Source organism: Gossypium hirsutum, chromosome D03 (genome assembly GCF_007990345.1).
Source record: "Gossypium hirsutum isolate 1008001.06 chromosome D03, Gossypium_hirsutum_v2.1, whole genome shotgun sequence".
Taxonomy (NCBI): Eukaryota; Viridiplantae; Streptophyta; class Magnoliopsida; order Malvales; family Malvaceae; genus Gossypium; species Gossypium hirsutum.
The window spans coordinates 53,707,296-53,730,104 of record NC_053439.1 but is presented as its reverse complement, the minus strand read 5'-3'; the positions used below and the strand labels follow the sequence as shown (position 1 = coordinate 53,730,104).

The 22,809-nt window shown below is 31.7% G+C and overlaps 2 protein-coding genes and 1 long non-coding RNA gene across 8 annotated transcripts; 2 read left to right on the top strand and 1 right to left on the bottom strand.

The window, feature by feature from the left end:
• Nucleotides 1-472: 472 nt before the first annotated feature.
• On the bottom strand, nt 473-3,864 carry LOC107932301 (uncharacterized). Of its 3 annotated transcripts, none has more exons than XM_041090588.1 (8): nt 3,653-3,864; nt 3,451-3,533; nt 3,282-3,350; nt 2,308-2,542; nt 1,971-2,230; nt 1,442-1,462; nt 1,260-1,360; nt 473-1,175 (listed from the first exon to the last, which is right to left on the bottom strand). In XM_041090588.1, exons 2-8 carry the CDS (start codon nt 3,508-3,510, stop codon nt 800-802), a joined length of 1,122 nt encoding a protein of 373 aa, XP_040946522.1. In that variant the 5' UTR covers nt 3,511-3,533; nt 3,653-3,864; the 3' UTR covers nt 473-799. The 3 variants fall into 3 exon arrangements, with proteins under 3 accessions (XP_040946522.1, XP_016719758.1, XP_040946523.1); XM_041090589.1 differs by having other exon boundaries at nt 496-1,167; nt 3,653-3,811; XM_016864269.2 differs by lacking the exon at nt 1,442-1,462 and having other exon boundaries at nt 3,653-3,809.
• A 5,973-nt stretch (nt 3,865-9,837) lies between these two features.
• Nucleotides 9,838-12,215, top strand: LOC107932374 (uncharacterized). Of its 2 annotated transcripts, XR_001693374.1 has the most exons (3): nt 9,838-9,934; nt 10,381-10,676; nt 10,778-12,215. It is a non-coding gene; the product is annotated as an uncharacterized lncRNA (long non-coding RNA). The 2 variants fall into 2 exon arrangements; XR_001693373.1 differs by having other exon boundaries at nt 10,381-12,215.
• Nucleotides 12,216-15,750: 3,535 nt separating this feature from the next.
• Nucleotides 15,751-21,580, top strand: LOC107932298 (uncharacterized). 3 transcript variants are annotated; one of them, XM_016864266.2, is made up of 21 exons: nt 15,751-16,005; nt 16,106-16,188; nt 16,340-16,408; nt 17,140-17,338; nt 17,430-17,689; nt 18,208-18,228; nt 18,309-18,372; nt 18,503-18,599; nt 18,687-18,792; nt 18,911-18,974; nt 19,105-19,201; nt 19,289-19,394; nt 19,537-19,600; nt 19,731-19,827; nt 19,915-20,020; nt 20,135-20,198; nt 20,329-20,425; nt 20,513-20,618; nt 20,757-20,820; nt 20,949-21,045; nt 21,133-21,580. In XM_016864266.2, the coding sequence occupies exons 2-21, from the start codon at nt 16,129-16,131 to the stop codon at nt 21,470-21,472; spliced, it is 2,178 nt and encodes a 725-aa protein (XP_016719755.2). In that variant the 5' UTR covers nt 15,751-16,005; nt 16,106-16,128; the 3' UTR covers nt 21,473-21,580. The 3 variants fall into 3 exon arrangements, with proteins under 3 accessions (XP_016719755.2, XP_040946521.1, XP_040946520.1); XM_041090587.1 differs by lacking the exons at nt 19,289-19,394; nt 19,537-19,600; nt 19,731-19,827; XM_041090586.1 differs by lacking the exons at nt 19,537-19,600; nt 19,731-19,827; nt 19,915-20,020.
• Nucleotides 21,581-22,809: the final 1,229 nt, after the last annotated feature.

Genomic DNA, 22,809 nt, shown 5'->3' with positions numbered 1-22,809 from the left:
AATTAAAATATAAACTTTGATTCTATTTGTAATATGATCTATAAATTTTAATTCGATACAGTTGTTTATACCTTTAATTTAGTGTCACGAGTCAATCTGATATTAATTCAATCAGGAAATGAGAAGAAAAAAAACTATTCATTTTATATAATAATTTATATTATTATGAGGTTTTTTTTAATTTATCTTTTTGTATTTTTATAAATAAATAAAAAATCAGACATAGTGAGATTTGATCCTAAGACATTATTTGAATCTTAAACATTTACTTTTACCATTTTAATTGATGCTTAATTTATTTTTAAACATTTAATTTTACTGTTTCAACCAAAGTTTCATTTATTTTTTATATGAATTTTTAATAAATATATATTATATAATTTTTTTCACTTGCATCGTGAGTGTGTCATAATCTAATATATGTATGAAATTTTAATTATAACATTTAAAAAACATCCCAATAAACCATTGAGATTCAAACACAAAACCATCACATAAACACATACTGTCTGTATCTTCAGTTCATAAACATCCCAATAAACCATTGAGATTCAAACACAAAACCATCACACAAACGCATACTGTCTGTATCTTCAGTTCATAAACATCCCAATAAACCATTGAGATCCAAACACAAAACCATCACACAAACACATACTGTCTGTATCTTCAGTTCATAAACATCCCAATAAACCATTGAGATTCAAACACAAAACCATCACACAAACACATACTGTTTGTATCTTCAGTTCATCAACATCCTCAATAAACCATTGAGAATGTATTTCAGAAAAGCAAATTACGCAAGCCGTGGTTTCTTCTGCAACCTGGCTAGCTTCAGTAGGTTTTCTTCTAACTCAGCTTTGTCCTTCTCCAGCTTCAGTTGGTTTTCTTTTAACTCAGCTTCACCCTTCTCCACCTTCAGTTTGTTTTCTTTTAAATCAGCTTCTCCCTTCTCCACCTTCAGTTCGCCTTCCCTAATATTAGTTTTGTTCTTCTTTATCTCTTCTTCTAATTTCTTCATTTCATGAGCCTTCGCCAAGTTATTCCTCATGTTTTGCACCATTACCTCCATATTTCTGATGTTTTTTAGCTCGAGCATCTCTGGGTTACTTTCTATTTTATGGTCAGCTTCAGCTAGGGAGTTTGTAAGGATGGTCTGAAAATCTGCATGCCTAAATAAAAAAGTTATCAGTGTGAGGGTGCTTTTGAAATATCTCAGTGAGCACATTAGCATTGCGTCCATAAATGTTGTATACCCTTGGACAGTAGAGATGTTCTCATGTGACAGCTTCATATTGTCTTGATTTTCTCTGGCATCATAGTTTTCCGATTCAAATAACGGCAGTAATCGAAGATCCTATATATGCAGAAGAGAATCAGATGTGATCCAAAAAAATTAAGCAACTTGAATTAAATATATATATATGCCAAACCCTACCAGGTGAACCTCATGATAACCCTGTAAATAAGGAGAAAGATACGCAGCAATACACAAAATTAGAAATTGACAGCTTTCCTACCCAGGATTTGTTTGTGTGCGAGTGTTGGTCTAATATATCTTGTTTTGATTTGATCTCTTACAAACAAGTCGAATCAATCAAACAAAGCTAGGGCTAAATTCATTATCATTACTTGTTCGTCTTGAGGGGTCATGTACATTTTCAATATGCAGACTACAGAGTGAAGATTAGTGACAAAGTGGGAACATGAGATACAAAAAAACAAGTTATTATATGTACACCTCATCAAGACTGTTCTAAATAAACTTACCACATCCTCTCTATAAATTCAATAATACGAGAACAAAAGAAAGATCATGCGGCTACTGCTTTTCATCTAACTTGATGATATGGATATTATACTATACTAAGTTACGGAGTGATAATTTTCATGATAAAAGTAAAGTCTAATGCTCCATTGATTAAAATACTAATGAAAAATTGGGTGGTTCTACTCAAAATTTTTACCTGTAGGTTAATGTGAATCTTAGCACATCTGCTACAGTCAGGGGTTAGAGGAAAGTGGAATATGAAAGGTTGATCTTCCATTTGCACAAGATCTTGAATACTAACACGATTTGTAAGCTGCAGCATTGCTAAATAAGAAGCCAAAACTCTGCATAGAACTTTTGTCACGATGTTGAAAACCTTATCCTCTGAGATTAATTGCCCTGTTTGGTCCACAATAGCCTGTCCCTGCACCTTTATTTCCTTTTGCAATGCTTTAACTGAAATGAAAAGAAAGCAGATACCAAATTTTAATTTAAATGATTAATCAACACCTATTACCTCCTAAAAATAGTACCTATGAGTGAGATTGAGTCAGGAAGGTCATCCACACAATCGAAGTCCTGAACTGGGTTTGTTGGCTGGTTAAAAAATGAAGGCAGCTCTTGAAATGCATTGTTGACGCTAAGACTGGAACTGGCATTTTCGACAATCCTGGCCTGCAATTTTCTCAACCATTGCAGTAAGACTTGTGGCTCGTGAAGCCGATTCATCGCTTCCACTACTATCGCTTGCTTTTCTTCCCATTTCCTCTGCATTAAAAAAATTTACTAAATTAGAAAAATAAATAAACTACACATGTACCCTGTGACCTATTGGCCGGATATTCATCCTTCTCAAGAATAGTTTGATTCAAATCTTAGTTGTATCAAAATTGAATTTTCTTTCAACCCAAATTGTGATTATTGATCGAGTGTTCATCCATCTCAATAAAAATTTGATTTCGAATATTTGTTGTAATCACTCATATGTTTATGTGCCTAATGAAATATTTATGCAATATTGATATGGCCAAGTAGATTAAAATTTGGACTCAATATTCCATCTAATATTATGTATATATATAATATTTTTTTATGCAGAAACAAGGAAGAAAAGAAGAAAAACTACATTAGGACCATAAGATGATAGTCCATGACTACTGCCTTTAAATCCTATACTACTCTTTTCTTCTTTACTCGAACACAAGATTCCTAGTATTCAAAAAGGAAAAACACACACAACATTCCCTGTTCAACCCCAAGGATTTAATGCAGACCATGTCAGCTTCAATGCCTACTTTGCCTATTTCCCACTTCACTCGACAAAGAGGACCAACTTGCACCTCAGTTTTTTTTTTTTTCTGTTCCCACTTTTAGCTCAATCTTGTAAAAAGTTAGCCACAATTCTGGTATTTGGGGAAAAAAAGAGTCAGAAATTGCAGGGTTGGCATGTTAAACAGAGCCTGGTATTACCCTAAAACAAATTATAAAAAGAGAGGAAAAGTCTCACAGCGGTTCGATATTTGTCATCCTCATCCAATATCATCCGTATCAAGTCTGCCACCAGCTCATGACAGTCCTGCATATATGGAGAGTAACCAAAAAATTGGAACTATTGTTAAACAAACCCTAAACTATAAAGAAATTAGTCGGAAAAAGAAAAGAAAATGAAAAGGTACCTTCACTCTTTTACGACTGCGTTTATCTTTATCTGATTCCACTTCATTGAAATCCCCCATGTATTCCTTGAGCGAAGTACAATCTGAGAATCAAGAAAAATGATATAAAAAGATGATAAAAATCTGAATATCAAAACTAAGATCATTTCTGTCTGTTTATTAATGTTGGATTAGAATAAGGTGAAGTTCAAAATTTGCTTACCGAGAATGTAAAAAAAAATGTTAAGGAGAAGAAGAAATTGCAACTATCCAGGAAACAAGCAAAGTCAAACCTTCCCCTTAATAATTCAGAAGAAAATGAAAAAAAAGTTTATACATAAAATTAAAACCAAACTCCATCCATGGCGGTTAATATTGTGTACAGTTGCAGAATAGAGACGTGTTCATATCTTATTTTGATTAAAAAAAATTGAATCGAGCTCAGTGAATTTCGACCAAAAAATTAAACATGTTAAATTAAAAATTTATTATTATGTTAGAAGACATAAATTTAAATTAATATATATTTTAAAAAATTTAAAGTAAAATAAAAAATAATAATTTAATATGATAAACTTAAATTATTAATTAACTAATTTATTCATTTTTTTCAGTAAAAAAATTGAAATATAGTCCGTCCAACCCTTAAATACAAAACTTTCGTAGTACTTTACTAAACTTATACTTGTATACACATATTGAATTACAAATGTGGTTAATTTAACCGTACAAATATTACATTTCGAATTGAACTAGACTTTATACAAATATAAAGTTTATAAGCTCGTGTATACATCTCAAATTACGAACATAGTCAATTAAATTCAATTACAATTACAATTAAATTGAAGTTTGCTCAAATATGAACCCTAAACTCATGTAGTCTCAAATTACGAGATTAGCTGATTGAATTATCCAATTAACCATGCAATTATGAAAGTATGATTGAATCAAATTTTGTTCGAATAGAACTCCATCTGATGGCGTGATGGTTAAGGGTGTTCACCGCTCTAAGTGTAGTATGAGTTCAAGTCGCGTTAGTCACATTTATTGTTCAGGTTTTTCCTTGTTATTGTAATTCACCAAAAGTAATTTTGTTCAAATATAAATCCTAAACACATATACACATTTTCAATGACGGATGCAACTCTGACACCACCATTCTTGGCAAAGTCAGTCCTTGTGTCATGGGGTTAGATATTTCGTCTCGTAATTCATGTGACTTTAAGCGATCCATTTGCTCCAAATTCGCCTAAGTCAGCCTAACCACCACAAGTGAGGGGAAGACTCTCTATTTATAGTTATACTCCCCCAAAATTGACGGACAAGATTAATCTTATCCTTTAAATCATGAGATTTACAAGATATACAATATCAAATCTAATCTAATCTTCACATGATATGATTCCTATCAATCTTCTAATATTAGTTGCAATATTTAACAAGATAGTCTATGTTGTCATATCTTAATCACTGGGCCACTCAAGCTTCAATCTGACAGGTTTCTCCAACAGATTATTGAATCGAGTCAGTTCTTGTGGACCAAATGATCCCCATCTAACCAATAAACCTCCATTGGATGCATTTGGTGCTATGGTCACTAGCTTTGAACTGGGACCCGTGACACTTGCATCAGCTAGCCAATTACCTTCTCTCTACGCATAGACGACTTCAACTATCACACACACCTCAAAGTTCAGCCTCTAAAATAGAACACTCTTTGAAGTCGTAAAGCTTCTTATTTGTAACACCCCAAACCCGGCCTAGACATTATGGTCATATCTGACAATGTCATACGATAGTGTTTTTGAAACCTCATTGTTACGATGAAAACATTCCATGCTATTATCTTTTGTAAACTTTCATTTTGAAACACCCTTCGGTGCGGAAGCTTTAATAAAACAGTCTAAGTGATCATGCATTTAGAAAATACTTTAACTTTTTAAAAATCAAATTTCTTACGACCAGCAGGTATAAATCCATAAAATAAAATAAATAAATAAAAACCAAACTCCCAGAGGGTCATTAACTTACAACCCAAATAATCAATAATAATCAAATCATAACTCGTAAATTGAAAATCATGAAGTCCAAAAATTACTGTGGTCACCGCTGAGTCCTCCGTCGCACTAATTTGTTTGAGTTTGAGGATTACTTGTGCACATTAAACAAAAAGGGTGAGTTTACGTAAACTCAATGTGTAATCCCGCAGAAACAAACAAATAATCAACATTCACAGTGCACAGTTGAACAGTCTTGGGCCTAAGCCCTTTTCACTATCAGTGACAGTTTGGTCTTAGCCCACCTCAGTACAGTATCAAGTATGCAGTGGGGCCTTAGCCAATCACAGTATCAGTATGCGTTAGGATCTTAGCCCATCATAGTATCAGTATACAGTCATGCAGTGTTCAACAATAAAGTCCTACCCAACCAGCCTCTACACACAATCTTCGTCCAACCCTACACTCCATGTGGGGATTTAATCAAACCCACCCATCCCTACACTCCAAATAGTACCGAATGCGGCACAAAACAGTAATTTGCAGTTGAGCTGCCAGTATATTAGGCTTAAGAGCCTTTCAATACACTTCTTCCAAATATAATCAATCCAACTCGATGCAATGCAACATAAAATATATGACATGCTATTATGCAATTTCAATACATATATTCAGTTCAGCTATTAACATGCTCAGTGCAGATATCATTCAGTTAATTTCACACATTTAGGGGTCTAAGTAGTGGTTACCGACCTTACAGTAGGTTCACAATCGACTTGGGCGACCCGTGCAACCTTAGAAACATTTCGGTAAAAATGGTCTCACACGCCCATGTCATCTACCCATGTGACCCACTCGACCCAAATTGGCCTTGGCCGTATAATCCATTTTTAATGTAACCTATACTAGCTAAATATTCATATATGTTTTCACTATTTACTTATATGTTTATTCAAAGCTGTCTACTTGAGTCATTGTCACTAAATTATTTATATTTTGAGATACAGAATTCCAAATTAAGATCCACTTGATTTTTTTGAAACCAGACTCAAATACCTTCTACCATAAAATTTTCAGAATTTATAGTTTATCAATAAAATCTTCAAATTTATCCCTATTCTACTATTTGACAGCTTCAACATTTTCTTACTAAAAATTATTTATCTCTTAGTGCGGAATTTGGATGATATTTATGTTTGTTTCTCTTGAAAATAGACTCATTAAGAATTTAAACATATAAATTTAAGCCCCTAATTATTTTTTTATAATTTTTGATGATTTTCCAAAGTTAGAACATGAGAACCTAAAATCATTCTGACCTTGTCTCATAAAATTTGCTATATCTCATAATTTACATGCTTATACTGTTTCTTCCATGAAAAACTAGACTCAATAAAATTTAATTTCATATTTTATTCAACCTCTAACTCAATTTCTACTATTTTTGATGATTTTTCAAAGTTAGACTACTGCTGTTGTCCAAAACTATTTTAGTGTAAAATGTTGATTTCCAAGTTTATAACACCCTTATTTCCTTTCTCTACAATTTTTCGCATTATTTTATCTTATTTCTCTTATTTCTCGACAACAAGCAATTTTGGCTTTTTGCTGAATCCCGTTTTCTGCATTTCGGGTACACACCTGGTATTGCTTCTGATGCATAAGCACTCATAAGCCTCCAAAACCTAAAAATTGACCAACATATCTCCAGATTAATCACTTAATTCGTTTTTAATCAACCAATTTCGAAAGGAACTCGACTAAAAACCTAACAAAACCCTTACCTTGCTTGAGTAACCATGATTTTGCACAATCACGATGTTGATTCAAAACCACCAGTCCCTTGATTAACTCTTAAACACAAAAAAAGGAATCCCCTTTTTAGAGATTAACCAAGAACGATTAACAATAGACAAAACCGTTATTTACCGAACACGTGCAACCAACGATGAACAACCGAATCAATTGGAAAAAAAAGAAACAGAAGGGAAAAAAATAATGGAAATTTCGGCAGCAACTAGGGGAAAGAATCAGCAGAGGAGAGCAAAAAAAGAAGAAGAAAGAGAAGAAAACGTCAGAAAAAGTTTGGAGAATTGGAGAGAAAACTGAAACTCTATTTTTTTCAACAAAAAGATAATCAGATTATTTTCTGATAACCTCTCCCCAATTATCTTCTAAAATCACTCCCTATTAACCTACTAAAACACAATTACTCAGAATTTTGCTCCAACACAACTCTTAGCCGAAATTAGAGCAAAAATACTGTCTCCACGCCATCATAGATAATTGAACACAGGATCTCCAACACTCAACTTAACCAGCAGAGCAGCAAACCCATTCTGATATAAACTTACCAACAATTAACTTAAGCCCTTTGCACAAGGTTAAGGCTTTATTTATAAAAATACCAAAATTTGCCAAAGTAAAGCTTAAACTTGAGACATCTCACACCCACCTAAAACACATAACTATTAAAGCAGATAAACATTGTGTGTCACACATACACGAAATCAAAAATTAAAATATTGGGGTGTTACATTATTCAAACACAAACCCTCACACAAAAGCATTCCAATTCTACTCCAAGGTCAAATAGATTTTGAATTGTTATTCCGCAATGACAAGTTGATCAGTAAATTTCAAAAGAAAAGAAGAACCTACCCTGAATTTCATAATACACAAGCAGATTGACAAGTAACAGGTGAATATCTCCTAAAATATCTGAGCAGGGACTTGTAAATCTCAGCACGATCTTCTCTTGGGTTGACCAAATTCATTGACTTGAAATGCATTTTTATGAATTGGGTTTTGTTAACCAACGCATTTCATGTTAACAAATCTAGGTCAAAGCAAGACATCGGAGCTGACATTTTACCTCATGTCTTTTTCATAATAAACCTCAATTAAGCAAAGAGATAAAAAAAAGTTGGATAACTGTTATCTAATGCCATTATCATACATCCCTGAATAAGACTAATCAGAAAAAGAAGATCCTCACCTGAATTATTATTATTAACACATAATACCTCCTTATATATATATCAGTTGTGAACTGAGTCAGGAAGAGACTTGTAAATCTCAACCCAGTCTTGGTTTGAACTGGATTTAGCTCCTGAAAAACTTTTTCATTAACTAGATTTGATATCTGCTTCAAAAAAGCAATTCAAGAGCCAACAAATCCAATTCAAATCAAGATGCTGGAGTACTGAACTACAGCATGAATTGCAGGTCTTGGGAGTGATTCATCACTTCAACCACTAAATCCACCGTCTACATCCTTCCCCCATATAAACTCTGCAATATATATATAGAGAGAAATTAAAACAGATTATAAAAGAGATTGTGGATCTTGGTTCATTGCTTTTTATACTAGCAACTATCTACATCTTCCTCTATATAAACTCTGCAAAAATATATTAGAACTATTTGTAAAAGACGATGGTTTGAATCAATTGTCCATTCATTAAGAATCTATAGCAGTATTAATGGTTTACAGCTTGATAAGAATGTTTATAGCTCGTTTCACAAGCCTTTGAAACACAATCTTAATGGTTTTTAGGCCCGTTTGTTTTTGTTGTACTTTAGGGTTTTATCTTTTTGCTTTTACTATTGCTGCCATTGGTTTATTTCCGATCTAGCTCCTTGGCCTTTTAAATTCGATTATCAACCTTTTATTAGTAATTTTCTTTCCCGGTAAAGCTTTATTAGTGATTTTTTTGGTTCAATTTAGTCCCTGTTTTTAATTAAATCTATTTTTTTGATTATTTTTTTAAATTATATGTTAAGTTTCTATGATTATTTGCATGTATTTAATTTCTGTTTTAATTTATAATGCTGAATACATTTTGTTTAATTATAATGAAGTTAATTTGTTTATTATCAATTTATTTTAAAAAAACGTTAAATTATGCTATTAGTCCATGTACGTTATAGAAGTTATGAATTTAGTCTCTATATTTTAATTTGGTCAATTTTAATTTTTGTACTTTTTGAACTTTAAATTTTCAATCATTACCAAACAATACTTATTAAACTTATTAAGTTCTGTTATTTCGAAAATTTGATGTGATAAGCATATTATCATATGTATAATGTCATGTTAACTTGTTATTTCCATATATTACTTGCTAAAAATTCCAATTAATGGATTAATAACTATCATTTAAGTCAAGATTGTAATATCAAAATTCAAAAAAGTATAGAGACTTAGAATGATTCAATTGGAGAATATGGACTAAGCCTACAACTATATATGTAGTACAATACTAGTAATTGAACTTAACTAACCGATTTAACTACTACCTAAAAAAGTAAAGGACTGAAATTGATCAAATTAAAGTATAGGAACTGAATTCAAAACTTGTACAAATTACAGGGATTAATAGCATAACTTAACCCCAAAGAAATACTATAAAAGATGCTAAAGAACTCCTGCCTACCCTCATCTCTCTTCGCACGGATCTGACCGCCAAGCGAGCATCTCACCACGACTCCGATCAAATAAGGTAAATTTCGAAACCCTTAAAGTATCAGCGTCTCTATTTGATTTTTCTGCTCTGGATTCTACTGTGAGATCTTTAGCTATTGTGAAATAGCGGCTGCGAAACCACCATGCCAACTGTATTTGATATCTAACTTTCCTGCCTTCCGTAATTTGTTTTAATTCGTCTCTTCTATTATTATTTTATCATAAAATGTGAGAATTTTATTGGGAAGGATGAACTAATTATTCTCAGTAACTTTTAGGATATAGGGGAAGGAAGTAGATTGTAGATGTTAAGAGAAGCAATGAACAAACCACTGTCTTTTGCAAATTGTTTTAATATATTTTTGCAGAGTTTATATGGGGGAAGATGTGAATAATTGATAGTATAAGAAGCGAAGAACCAAGATCCACAATCTCTTTTATAACCTGTTTTAATTTGTTTCTATGTGTATATATATATTACAGAGTTTATATAGGGGAAGGATGTAGATGGTGGATGGTGGTTGACTCGATGAATCACCCCCAAGACCTGCAATTCATGATGCAGTTCAGTATTCCAGTATCTTGATTTGAACTGGGTTTGTTGGCTGCTGATCTGCTTTTTTGAAGCAGATATCAAATCTAGTTAATAAAAACACTTTTCAGGAGCCAACAACATCAGTTCTAACCAGGACTGGGCTGAGATTTACAAGCCCCTTCCTGACTCTGTTCAACTGATATATATATATTTAAGGAGGTAGTATGTGTTAATAATAATTCAGGTGAGGATCTTTTTCTGGTTAGTCTTATTCAGGGATGTATGATGATGGCATTAGATAACAATTATCTAACTTTTATCTCTTCTATAATTTGTTGAATTAAGGTTTATTATGCAGAGGACATGGGAGAAAATACCGGTTCCAGTGCCTTGCTTTGACCTAGATTTGTTGACTTGTTAACAAAACCGAATTCATAAAAATGCATTTCAAGTCAATGAATTCAGTCAACACAAGACAAGATCGTGCTGAGATTTACAGGTCCCTACTCAAATATTTTAGGAGATATTTACCTGTTACTTATATTTCAGAATATTTAGGAAATATTCACCTGTAACTTATAATTGGTGGAGTATCTTCTTTTTCTTTGAATTTGGTTTTCAACTCATCCGTTGCTTTTCTCAATCTGCTTGGATATTATCAAATTCGTTTACTGGGTAGTCTGATTCAGGGTATGTTCTTCTTTTCTTTTGAAATTTACTTCAAATTTTACTAAGTAATGCTTTAGTTTGCAGTCTCTCTCTGCAACATTTTAACGATAATTTTGATGCATCATTAATAAGCATACTGTGCATGCCCATATTTTAGCTTCTAGGAGTACATGACTGATTTCAACAAATAGGGACCAAAAAAAAAAAAAAAAATCCTTTCTTAGCAGGATGATTGTATTTACTTAATTTCTTAGGGAATGTCATGAATGCATTGCACGAGATAGAATCAATTTCGAAGTGATCAAAGAATCCAGTTCCGATCCAAGACTATACTGATAAGATTAATTGCATAGGTAGGATCTTTGAGGAGGTATCAAGTTTTGATTAAATATTTATGAAAATAGTAGATGTTGGATTTAGATCAAAAGTATCAACTTCGTAGCAAGACTGATGAACGTTAAACTGTGCTTCATTTATGATTTATATCATAGTGTATTTGCTTTATAGTCCTTCAATATTAAGGTGGGCTGCAATTCCTTAATGAGCAACCGGTTATTGCGGTCAAGTAATAGCAATTCAAAATCTATTTGACGTTGGAGTGGAATCTTTTAATGGTTTATTGGAATGCTTTTGTGTGAGGGTTTGTGTTTGAATCAGGAGCTTTACGACTTTAAAGAGTGTTACTGTTTTAGAGGCCGAACTTTGAGGTGTGTATGATGATTGAGGAATTGCCAGGAGATTGTTACTCACCACTATACTGTGCTCAGAGCAACTAGAGATATGTTACGGAAGTTGAAGTCGTCCATGTGTATAGAGAAGGAAATCGACTAGTTGATGCTTTAGGTTTTGCTGGCTTTTAACCAGAATGTTGGCCCGCAAATCTCTTGTGTGCCCACCAGCAGGACCAGCTCAAGTGCTACAAGAGGACATGCAAGGATTGGCTTTGCCAAGAATGGGGGGTGTTCCTTTCTTTTTTACATTCGAGATCTATATACTAATTTTTTGGAGTTTATATTTGTAGAGTCTAGTTGAATTTGAAGAAATGTAACATTAGTACGGTTAAATTAACCACATTCGTAATTTTGGATAAAATGACTAAATTAGTTTTTATACATTTTAAATCGTGTAAATTAGTTCATTTGATAAATTTTATCTATTAAATGATGATATAGAATGTTAATTAAAATAGTTAATTACTAATTTAGTTCCTGAATTATAACTAAAATATTATTTTGACTTTTATAAAATTCTTAATAATAATTTAAAAAAATTAAAACAATCTTCAAAATAAATTAAAATTATTAAAAATATATTAAAAGCCATGTTAAAATATTTTTAAAAATAAAAATTCTAAAGAATTTACAAAAAAAAAAAGGTTTTTATCAAACTTTCGAAACCTAGAAATCATTGCTATTTTACAAAATCTAGAAAAATAAAAAAATTTCCAATACTTGATTGAAGTAAAAATAAATAAATAAATAAATAAATAAAAACATGATTGAAGCAAAAAGAAAAAAAAATTCATTTTCATCGCACATACTTCTAAATAAAAGGTATATAAAAATTTATTTAATGTTTATTTTCTTCTACTTTAGTGAATACTCATTTTTACATCTCTTAGGCTTTTGTATCTGTTAATGATTTGTAGTCATTGTTATAAAATTTTGATTATTTATTTTTGCCTCCCCTTAGCTATTACTAACTTTCACATTTGAAGATTTTATTCTTTAATCTTTAGGTTATTGGGTTTAACAAGTTTTTTATTTTGAACATGTGCTCCATGAGTTTTGAAATTTTAGAAAATAATATTTTAAATTATGGGTATAAATAAAAGATAAAAATTGAAATTTTAATTTAAAATAAAACCTTAGCCATTAACACATCTCTAGAGGTGAAGTAGCGAAATAAGCTCATTGTCATCTTCTTCTTTGTCGCAAAAGAGATGCAAAATTGAATGGTTTTGTTTACTATAAATGTGTTGTTTCTTTAGTTTGATTGTATTTCAACAGTAATAGAATCATGATTTTTTTGAAATGAATGAGTGCTTTTAGAATTACATTAGAGAACGACCTCAACATGTAAGGTTAGTGTCTCATTACATTAGATAGTTCCCATTAAATCGACAATTTTATTAAAAATGAAAATGTTTCCTCATTATTAAAAGAGAGCTCAATTTTTCAAAAAAAAAAAAAAAGATACCACGATTCACCAAAAAAGAGTTTCTTTGAAGAATATAAGTTTTGGTTTTAATAAATCTAGGAGATTTGATTTCTTAAGGAAAAGGATAACAAAAGATAAAAAGAATGATAGTGGATTTATTTAAAAAATATATTTTAATGGTAGTTAGTCGATAAATGACCAAAGTGTAACAATTCGATAGCGTTAGTGATTATGTAATTTTTAAAATGAAAAATTTTGTAAACATTGAGGGCTAAATTTGTTTAATATTTTAACATAAATTTTAATAATTTATATTTATTTTAAATATATTTAAAAAAAATTAGAATTATTGTTAAGAATTCTTTTTAAAGTAAAATGATATTTTAGCTATAATTTAGGGACCAAATTAATAATTAACCATTTAAATTAATGTTGCATGTCATTATTTAACAGATAAAATTTAACGAAGGGACTAATTTGCACGTTGCGAAATTTATAAGGGCTAATTTACCATTTTTTAATAAAGGAGCCGAAATACAATCTATCTCTAAATACAGAGGCTTCTCTAATACTTTTACCTTTTAAGTGTAGAAATATAAATTTATGGCCATTCACTAAGCTTTTTTAGCTCACAGCTTTGTGCAGAAGGTTTTTTTTTTTTTCGGCTTTATGGAGTTTAGGAGCAAAGGCAAGGTTGGTCCAAGTTTAAGGCTATTTGGTTGTATAGATTAATGACTCTTCTTTAGAAACATTAGAGGGCATTGTGGCACTCAATTGGAATAATTTAATATATTTGTAATTGATATTTGAGGCTTTTATTTAGATTTTTAATTTTGAGATGTTATACTTGTTTTTATTTTATTTTATTTATGTTTGATCTTATGGTTAAATGTTGTGTGGATTATGATATGTTGCTAAGTGATGTCATGGTGATTGAAGCATGAATTTTTCACTAATACATTTTATTTGTAGCTTGCCAATGAGTGGATAGCTTTGTGGCTAATGTCAGTACATTGTATGATTTAATTGTTGTTTGTTAAGCATGATTTAAAATGTTTAAATTATGAGTAGATGTTTATTAGTTGTAATTAGATTAATTAGAATTGTATATATGATTAAAGTAATAAAGCTTAGCTAATATAGCTTTAATTAGTAAATCGTTAAAGAAAAATGGTTAATTAAAATGAATTTTAGGGATTTCATAAATTGACTAAAAGAAGGTTGGTTATCATTCAGAATTAAAATTGGGATCGCTTAGTTTTAAGTGGTAAAATGACTAAAATACCCTTAGGTTTAAATCCTTGAAAATAGTTTTAATATGGTTCAAAAATTGCTTCCGCAATAAAAATAGATAGTTATTAGTTAGAATTGAGGTGTTATAAGGTTGAGGTGTGTTTTGGGGTGGTTTTGCACTAATAGTCAATTCGGTGGCTAATGTGTCATTTTAGATTCGGTTCGGTCTGTTCCGGTCAGGTTTGGGGTGTCACGCGGCCTATTCCTGTAATTATCCCAAAAGTCGGCCTAATCTAATAAATTTAAAATAATTTTGGCACTTATTGGTATTTAAGTCTTGCTTTTTGATCTAATGCACAAAAACATAAGTTGTTTATTTTTTGAGTAAAGGGGATATTCAACTCCTAGTACAAAGATCTCCTTAGTACTGATACTGTTGAGTTATGCCTCGCATTTTTCGGCTTTTTTTCTCTCACTTAAATTCTATTTTTAGTTTCCCACTTAAATTCTGATCAGTGTATGTTATTGTAATATTATTTGACCTACGAATTTAGCCTATAAATATGCCATTTTCCACCCTAGAAAAAATAACCTATTATACACTTAGGTATTAGCTTTCAAAGAATTTTGTGTTTACGTTTTATGAGTTCTTATTTTCAGGTTTCAAGGTTCAGTTTTATCTCCAGCTTTGTACTCTTTATTTATGTTGTTATAGTAAATTTATCTGTACCCGTGAATTTTTATCCTCTTCGAAAAAAAAAATTTTCACATAAAATATTTGTATTCGATCATTTCAATATTATTATTATTATTATTTTACTTAAATTGGGTTTTTCCCTTACCTATAATGGGGCCTAAAAAAATAAAAGTGAAGATTAATCTGATATATTAGATATCTAGATTAATAACATGAAGCAAGTAATATATATATTCATCTTGGAAAATAAATTAATAGGAATCTTACGCTTTGAAGAGTGTGTAAAAAGCAAGTTGCTTGAGACCGTTGGATTTTGTTTGATAGTGTGTAAGATTAAAAAAGGTAAAAAAAGTTAAATAAACGGCTTTATCCTCCAATAATACCAAAAAATAAAATATATGCTGAAGTAGGTAAAAGTTTTAACATATCTTTTTACAGGAATCTTGGCTGTCTAACCATTTAAAATAACCGTATAGGACGAGAATTTTAGAGATATATTTTTTTTCTATTGCTGCCTTGAAATCAATAAAAACGGTCATCTCTCCCAAATTCCCATGCACGTTCAGAATTTATTTAGGAGAAACGAAGAATTAACGGTAATTTGTGTACTCTTTTTTAACAAACAAAAAGAACACAGATACTTTTGGAACTTTGGGATTGAATTAATTCCTATTTTATATTTTTCAAATAATTCCAAAAGCCGAATCCATAGGATCGTGCGAGTTCATTAAAGCTTCCGACGTCTATTTAAAAGTTAGAGGAAAACAATGACTAACAGTGCTTCGACAGCATAACAAGTCTCTACCCTGCAACTGTAAGCAATGTTCTTTGATTGATAAGCAGACAGAAATGATTTTAGTTTAGATATTCAGATTTTTTATCATCTTTTTTATATCATTTTTCTTGATTCTCAGCTTGTTCTTGGCTCCTGGAATACATGGCGGATTTCAACGGAGAGACATCAAATAAAGATAAACGCTATCGTAAAAGAGCAAAGGTACCTATTGGTTATTTATACATGAAGCTTATAACTAATTCATAGCTAGAATTGGTTGAGGCTAGCTAATAGTAGTTATTTAGTTGCTTCTGTTAACTGCTCTTGCTAATATCTGCTCATACTCTTTTTTGGTTACTCTCCCTATATGCAGGACTGTCATGAGCTGCAGGCAGACTTGATATGTATGATATTGGATGGGGATGACAAATATCGAACTACCGTGAGACTTTTCCTCTCTTTTTATAATTTGTTTTAGGGTAAAGTATACTGTTTAACATGCAAATCCTGCAATTTCTGACTATAATTTGTTTTAGGGTAAAGTATACTGTTTAACATGCAAATCCTGCAATTTCTGACTCCTTTTTTCCCCCCCAAATACCAGAAGTGTGGCTAAGTGCTAACTTTTTACAAGTATCAGATTATTGTTCTTTTGTTTTTCTCAAGATAGAGCTAAAAGTGGGAACAAAAGATAAAATCCTCTTTGTCAGGTGAAGAGGGAATGTTGTGTGTGTTTTTCCTTTTCGAATGCTAGGAATGTTGTGTTCGAGCAAAGAAGAAAAGGGAAGTATAGGATTTAAAGGCAGTAGTCATGGACTATCACCTTATGGTTCTAATGCAGTGTTTCTTCTTCTTTTCTTCCTTGCTTCTGCATTAAAAATCCAAATTTTAATTTACTTGGTCATATCAGTAGTACCTAAATATTTCATTAGTCACTTAAACAGATGAGTGAAAAGAAAAATTCAATTTTTTTTCCGGGTACAATTCAAATTTAAATTATTATGAATAAATGAACATTCAACCAATAACCATAACTTGAGTTGAAAGAAAATTTAATTTTGATACAACTATGATTTGAACCAAACTATTCTTGAAAAAGATGAACACATGACAAATAGATCACAAGATACAGTGTAGCTTTTCTTTTTAATTTAGTAATTTTTTTTAATGTAGCGGAGATGGGAAGATAAACGACTGATAGTAGTGGAAGCGATGAATCGGCTTCGTGACCCACACCTCTTACAGCAATGGTTGAGAAAATTGCAGTCCGGGATTGTCGAAAATCCCAGTTTCAGTCTTAGCTCCAACAATGCATTTCGAGAGCTTCATTCAGTTTTGAGCCAGCCAACAAATCCAGTTCAGGACTTGAATTGTGCGGATTGCCTTCCTGACTCAATCTCATTTACTACATGTTGATTAATCATTTAAATTAAAATTCGTCATCTGCTTTCTTTATATTTCAGTTAAAGCATTGCAAAAGGAAATGGAGGTGCCGGGAGAGGCTATTGAGGACCAAACAGAGCAATTAATCTCAGAGGCTAAGGATTTTCACATGGTGGCAGCAGTTCTAAACAAAGTTTGGGCCTCTTATGTTGCAAAGCAACAGCTTACAGATCCTGTTAGTATTCAAGATCTTGTGCAAACGGACGATGAATCTTTCATATTCCACTTTCCTCTAACCCCTGACTCTAGCAGATGTGCTAAGATTCGCATCAACCTACGGGTAAAATTTTTGAGTAGAACCACCCAATTTTTCATTAGTATTTTAACCAATGGAGCGTTAGACTTTACTTTTATCATGAAAATTATGACTCTGTAACTTAGTACACTATAATATCCATTTCATCAAGTTAGATCACAAGTAGTATCTGCATGACCTTTCTTTCTTCTGTAATTTGTTCTCCCATTATTGAATTTATAGAGATGATGTGGTAAGTTTATTTAGAAACAGTCTTGAGGAGGTGTACATATAATAACTTCTTTTTTTTTTTGTCTCTCATGTTCTGTTTTTTTTTCCCCACTTTGTTCCTAATCTTTACTCTGTAGTCTGCATATTGCAAATGTACATGACCCCTCAAGAGGAACAAGTAATGATAATGTTTGATTGATTCGACTTGTTTGTAAGAGAGCAAATCAAAACAAGAAATATTAGACAAACATTCGCACAGAAAAAACTCCAGGGTATGAAAGCTGCCAGTTTCTAATTTTGTGTATTGTGTGTGTTTTCCTCCTTATTTACAGGGCTATCATGAGGTTGACCCGGTAAGGTTTGGCATATATATATATATATAATTGAAGTTGCTTATTTTTTTGGATCAAATCTGATTCTCTTCTGCATATAGGATCTTTCGTCACCGGGGTTCTTTGATGTGGAAAAACATGATTTGGAAAACCGTCGTCTGCCAGGTAGTGGCTGCAAGTTGCTATTCTATTATGTCATTTTACAGAAATAATTTGGTCTCTACATTCTTAAACTGTGACTATAATAATCTTAATTGTCTTATACTTGTCAATTGTCAACATTAATATCCTTTAGATTTTGGACATCAATATCCGGGTGAAGGCAGCAGTGATGCCAGAGCAAACCAAGAGAATGTGAAGCTGCCAAATGAGAACATCTCTCCTGTCCAAGGGTATACAACATTTATGGACGCAAAGCTAACGTGCTCACTGAGATATTTCAAAAGCACCCTCATACTGATAACAATTTTTTTATTTAGGCATGCGGATTTTCAGAACATCCTTACAAACTCTCTAGCTGAAGCTGACCATAATATAGAACGTAAACCAGAGAGGCTCGAGCTAAAAGACATCACAAATATAGAGGTAATGGTGCAAAACATAAAAGGAAGAAATTGGAAGAAGAGATTAGGGCATATATATATATATATAATTGAAGTTGCTTATTTTTTTGGGATCAAATCTGATTCTCTTCTGCATATAGGATCTTTTGTCACCGCGGTTCTTTGATATGGAAAAATATGATTTGGAAAACTGTCATCTGTCAGGTAATGGCTGCAAGTTGATATTCTATTATGTCAACTTACAGAAATAATTTGGTCTCTACATTCTTAAACTGTGACTATAATAATCTCAATGGTCTTATACTTGTCAATTGTCAACATTAATATCCTTTAGATTTTGGACATATATATCCGGGGGAAGGCAGCAGTGATGCCAGAGCAAATCAAGAGAATATGAAGCTGTCATATGGGAACACCTCTCCTGTCCTAGGGTATACAACATTTATGGATGCAATGCTAATGTGCTCACTGAGATATTTCAGAAGCGCCCTCATACTGATAACAAGTTTTTTATTTAGGCATGCAGATTTTGAGAACACCTTTGCAAACTCTCTAGCTGAAGCTGACCATAATATAGAAAGTAAACCAGAGAGGCTCGAGCTAAAAGACATCACAAATATAGAGGTAATGGTGCAAAACATAAGGAATAACTTGGAGAAGGCTCGTGAAAGGAAGAAATTGGAAGAAGAGATTAGGGCATATACATATATATATAATTGAAGTTGCTTATTTTTTTGGATCTAATCTGATTCTCTTCTGCATATAGGATCTTTTGTCACCGCGGTTCTTTGATATGGAAAAATATGATTTGGAAAACCGTCATCTGCCAGGTAATGGCTGCAAGTTGATATTCTATTATGTCAACTTACAGAAATAATTTGGTCTCTACATTCTTAAACTGTGACTATAATAAACTCAATGGTCTTATACTTGTCAATTGTCAACATTAATATCCCTTAGATTTTGGACATATATATCCGGGAGAAGGCAGCAGTGATGCCAGAGCAAATCAAGAGAATATGAAGCTGTCATATGGGAACACCTCTCCTGTCCAAGGGTATACAACATTTATGGATGCAATGCTAATGTGCTCACTGAGATATTTCAAAAGCACCCTCATACTGATAACAAGTTTTTTATTTAGGCATGCAGATTTTGAGAACATCTTTGCAAACTCTCTAGCTGAAGCTGACCATAATATAGAAAGCAAACCAGAGAGGCTCGAGCTAAAAGACATCACAAATATAGAGGTAATGGTGCAAAACATAAAAGGAAGAAATTGGAAGAAGAGATTAGGGCATATATATATATAATTGAAGTTGCTTATTTTTTTGGGATCTAATCTGATTCTCTTCTGCATATAGGATCTTTTGTCACCGCGGTTCTTTGATATGGAAAAATATGATTTGGAAAACTGTCATCTGTCAGGTAATGGTTGCAAGTTGATATTCTATTATGTCAACTTACAGAAATAATTTGGTCTCTACATTTTTAAACTGTGACTATAATAATCTCAATGGTCTTATACTTGTCAATTGTCAACATTAATATCCTTTAGATTTTGGACATATATATCCGGGGGAAGGCAGCAGTGATGCCAGAGCAAATCAAGAGAATATGAAGCTGTCATATGAGAACACCTCTCCTGTCCTAGGGTATACAACATTTATGGATGCAATGCTAATGTGCTCACTGAGATATTTCAGAAGCGCCCTCATACTGATAACAAGTTTTTTATTTAGGCATGCAGATTTTCAGAACATCCTTACAAACTCTCTAGCTGAAGCTGACCATAATATAGAACGTAAACCAGAGAGGCTCGAGCTAAAAGACATCACAAATATAGAGGTAATGGTGCAAAACATAAGGAATAACTTGGAGAAGGCTAGTGAAAAGAAGAAATTGGAAGAAGAGATCAGGGCATATATATATATAATTGAAGTTGCTTATTTTTTTGGATCAAATCTGATTCTTATCTGCATACAGGATCTTTGGTTACTGCGGTTCTTTGATGTGGAAAAATATGATTTGGAAAACCGTCATCTGCCAGGTAATGGCTGCAAGTTGATATTCTTTTATGTCAACTTACAGAAATAATTTGGTCTACATTCTTAAACTGTGACTTTAATAATCTTAATGGTCTTATACTTGTCAATTGTCAACATTAATATACTTTAGATTTTGGACATCAATATCCGGGTGAAGGCAGTAGTGACGCCAGAGCAAATCAAGAGAATATGAAGCTGTCAGATGAGAACACCTCTCCTGCCCAAGGGTAAATAACATTTATGGACGCAATGCTAATGTGCTCACTGAGATATTTCAAAAGCACCCTCATACTGATAGCAAGTTTTTTATTTAGGCATGCAGATTTTCAGAACATCCTTACAAACTCCCTAGCTGAAGCTGAGAGGCTCGGGCTAAGAGACATCACAAATAGGGAGGTAATGGTGCAAAACAAGAGGAGTAACTTGGAGAAGCCTCGTGTATGGAAGAAATTGGAAGAAGAGACCAAGAAGAACAAAGCTAATATTACGAAAGGCAAACGGAAGGTGGAGAAGGGCGAAGCTGATTTAAAAGAAAACACACTGAAGATGGTGAAGGGCGAAGCTGGGTCAAAAGAAAACCGAATGAAGCTGAGGAAGGACGATGCTGAATACAAGAAAACCAAGTGCCGAGAAGGTTCCGATTTTAGATTTTAATATCAGTTGTAGCTTCAATTGTTTCAAATTCGTTAAATTAAAAATCAGTTAAATAGTTGTGATTTGACTACTGATTTAATTATAAAAATTTTCATCATAACTTTCTCACTTTGAATTTTTTATTAAATTTTGTCGGTAAATAAGAAAGAGGTGTTTAAGTTCGGATCGGATCTAAGCATAACATTAACGTATTTTATATTTATTAAGCTTAGGTCGGTTTAAATTGAAATATGTGTCTAAAATTTCTATTTATATTTGTAAATGACTAATCTAAACCCGTTTTAAACTCACTCATATTATTTTTAAAAAATATTTGTATTATTCCTAATTTAATATTTAATAATTTATGTATTTTTTATTTATTAAACTTTTATATATATATTCATTTTAATGCTTTTTAATGTTTACAATATTATATATTACTATAGATTTAATTTTTATGTTATAAATTACATAATATATAAAATAACATAATATCAAACCTTACAAATTTTAAAAACGGACTGAGCCAAACCTTGAATTTTCAAGTCTAAACTCGATCCATATTTTAAATAAGTGCTAAATTTATTTAAAGTTTTCGAATTTTAAACACCAAGATTTCAACTCATTAGATGTAGATATCAAATATAAAATTAAGAAATCAAAAACATTGAAAATAATTCGAAAGTAAACAAAGGAGAAAGAAAACTTGAGGATTGAATCTTGAAGGTTGTCTTATGTCTTTTATTTATTCAATATTGTCATTAATCAATGTAGTAATTTGGGTGTGTACATACTTTGACTTTTATTTTTAGATGATTTTTACTAATGATATTTCTATTGTTAAATCTAATCATTAAAATCTAGCTTTTTTTATAATAGAAGTGAAGGGTAATGCTGCTAATTTTTTTTGGTTTTTTTTAAATTATTTTACTCAAAATTCCTTGTAATCATTAATTAGTGAAAAAATTTGATAAAATTGTTAAAAAAATTATTTTTATTATTTGAGCATTTATTTTTATACTATTTCACCACTTATTCCTTTGAATTAAAACACAAGAATATTATTATTAATTCATTCATTTTACCCAATTAAACTATTCTTATATTTATTACATTCTTATAAAATGACATTCTATTACAATTTTATTTTATTCTAGCAAATTAAATGTACTGTAATTACGAGTAAATTATATATTGCCACGTTATTAAAGTTTCGTTACGTATTATATTTTTAGAAAACACTTATGATTAAGAGAATTAGTCGTTATTAATGATGATGGATATCTTAATTTCGCAAAAAAAAGAAGAAGATAAAATCATCTTTTATACTCTACCCAAAGATTGTTGCTCTAGGG

Excerpts from the sequence above, each read along its gene's own strand:
- LOC107932301 (XM_041090588.1), bottom strand. The coding sequence starts at position 3,510 with ATGGGGGATTTCAATGAAGTGGAATCAGATAAAGATAAACGCAGTCGT. Across the intron at positions 2,231-2,307 it reads TGACTCAATCTCACTCATAG|TTAAAGCATTGCAAAAGGAA; the intron begins GTACTATTTTTA and ends TTTTCATTTCAG. Across the intron at positions 1,463-1,970 it reads AGATTCACATTAACCTACAG|GGTTATCATGAGGTTCACCT; the intron begins GTAAAAATTTTG and ends CCTTATTTACAG.
- LOC107932298 (XM_016864266.2), top strand. The coding sequence starts at position 16,129 with ATGGCGGATTTCAACGGAGAGACATCAAATAAAGATAAACGCTATCGT. Across the intron at positions 17,339-17,429 it reads TCCAGTTCAGGACTTGAATT|TTAAAGCATTGCAAAAGGAA; the intron begins GTGCGGATTGCC and ends TTTATATTTCAG. Across the intron at positions 18,373-18,502 it reads GGAAAACCGTCGTCTGCCAG|ATTTTGGACATCAATATCCG; the intron begins GTAGTGGCTGCA and ends AATATCCTTTAG.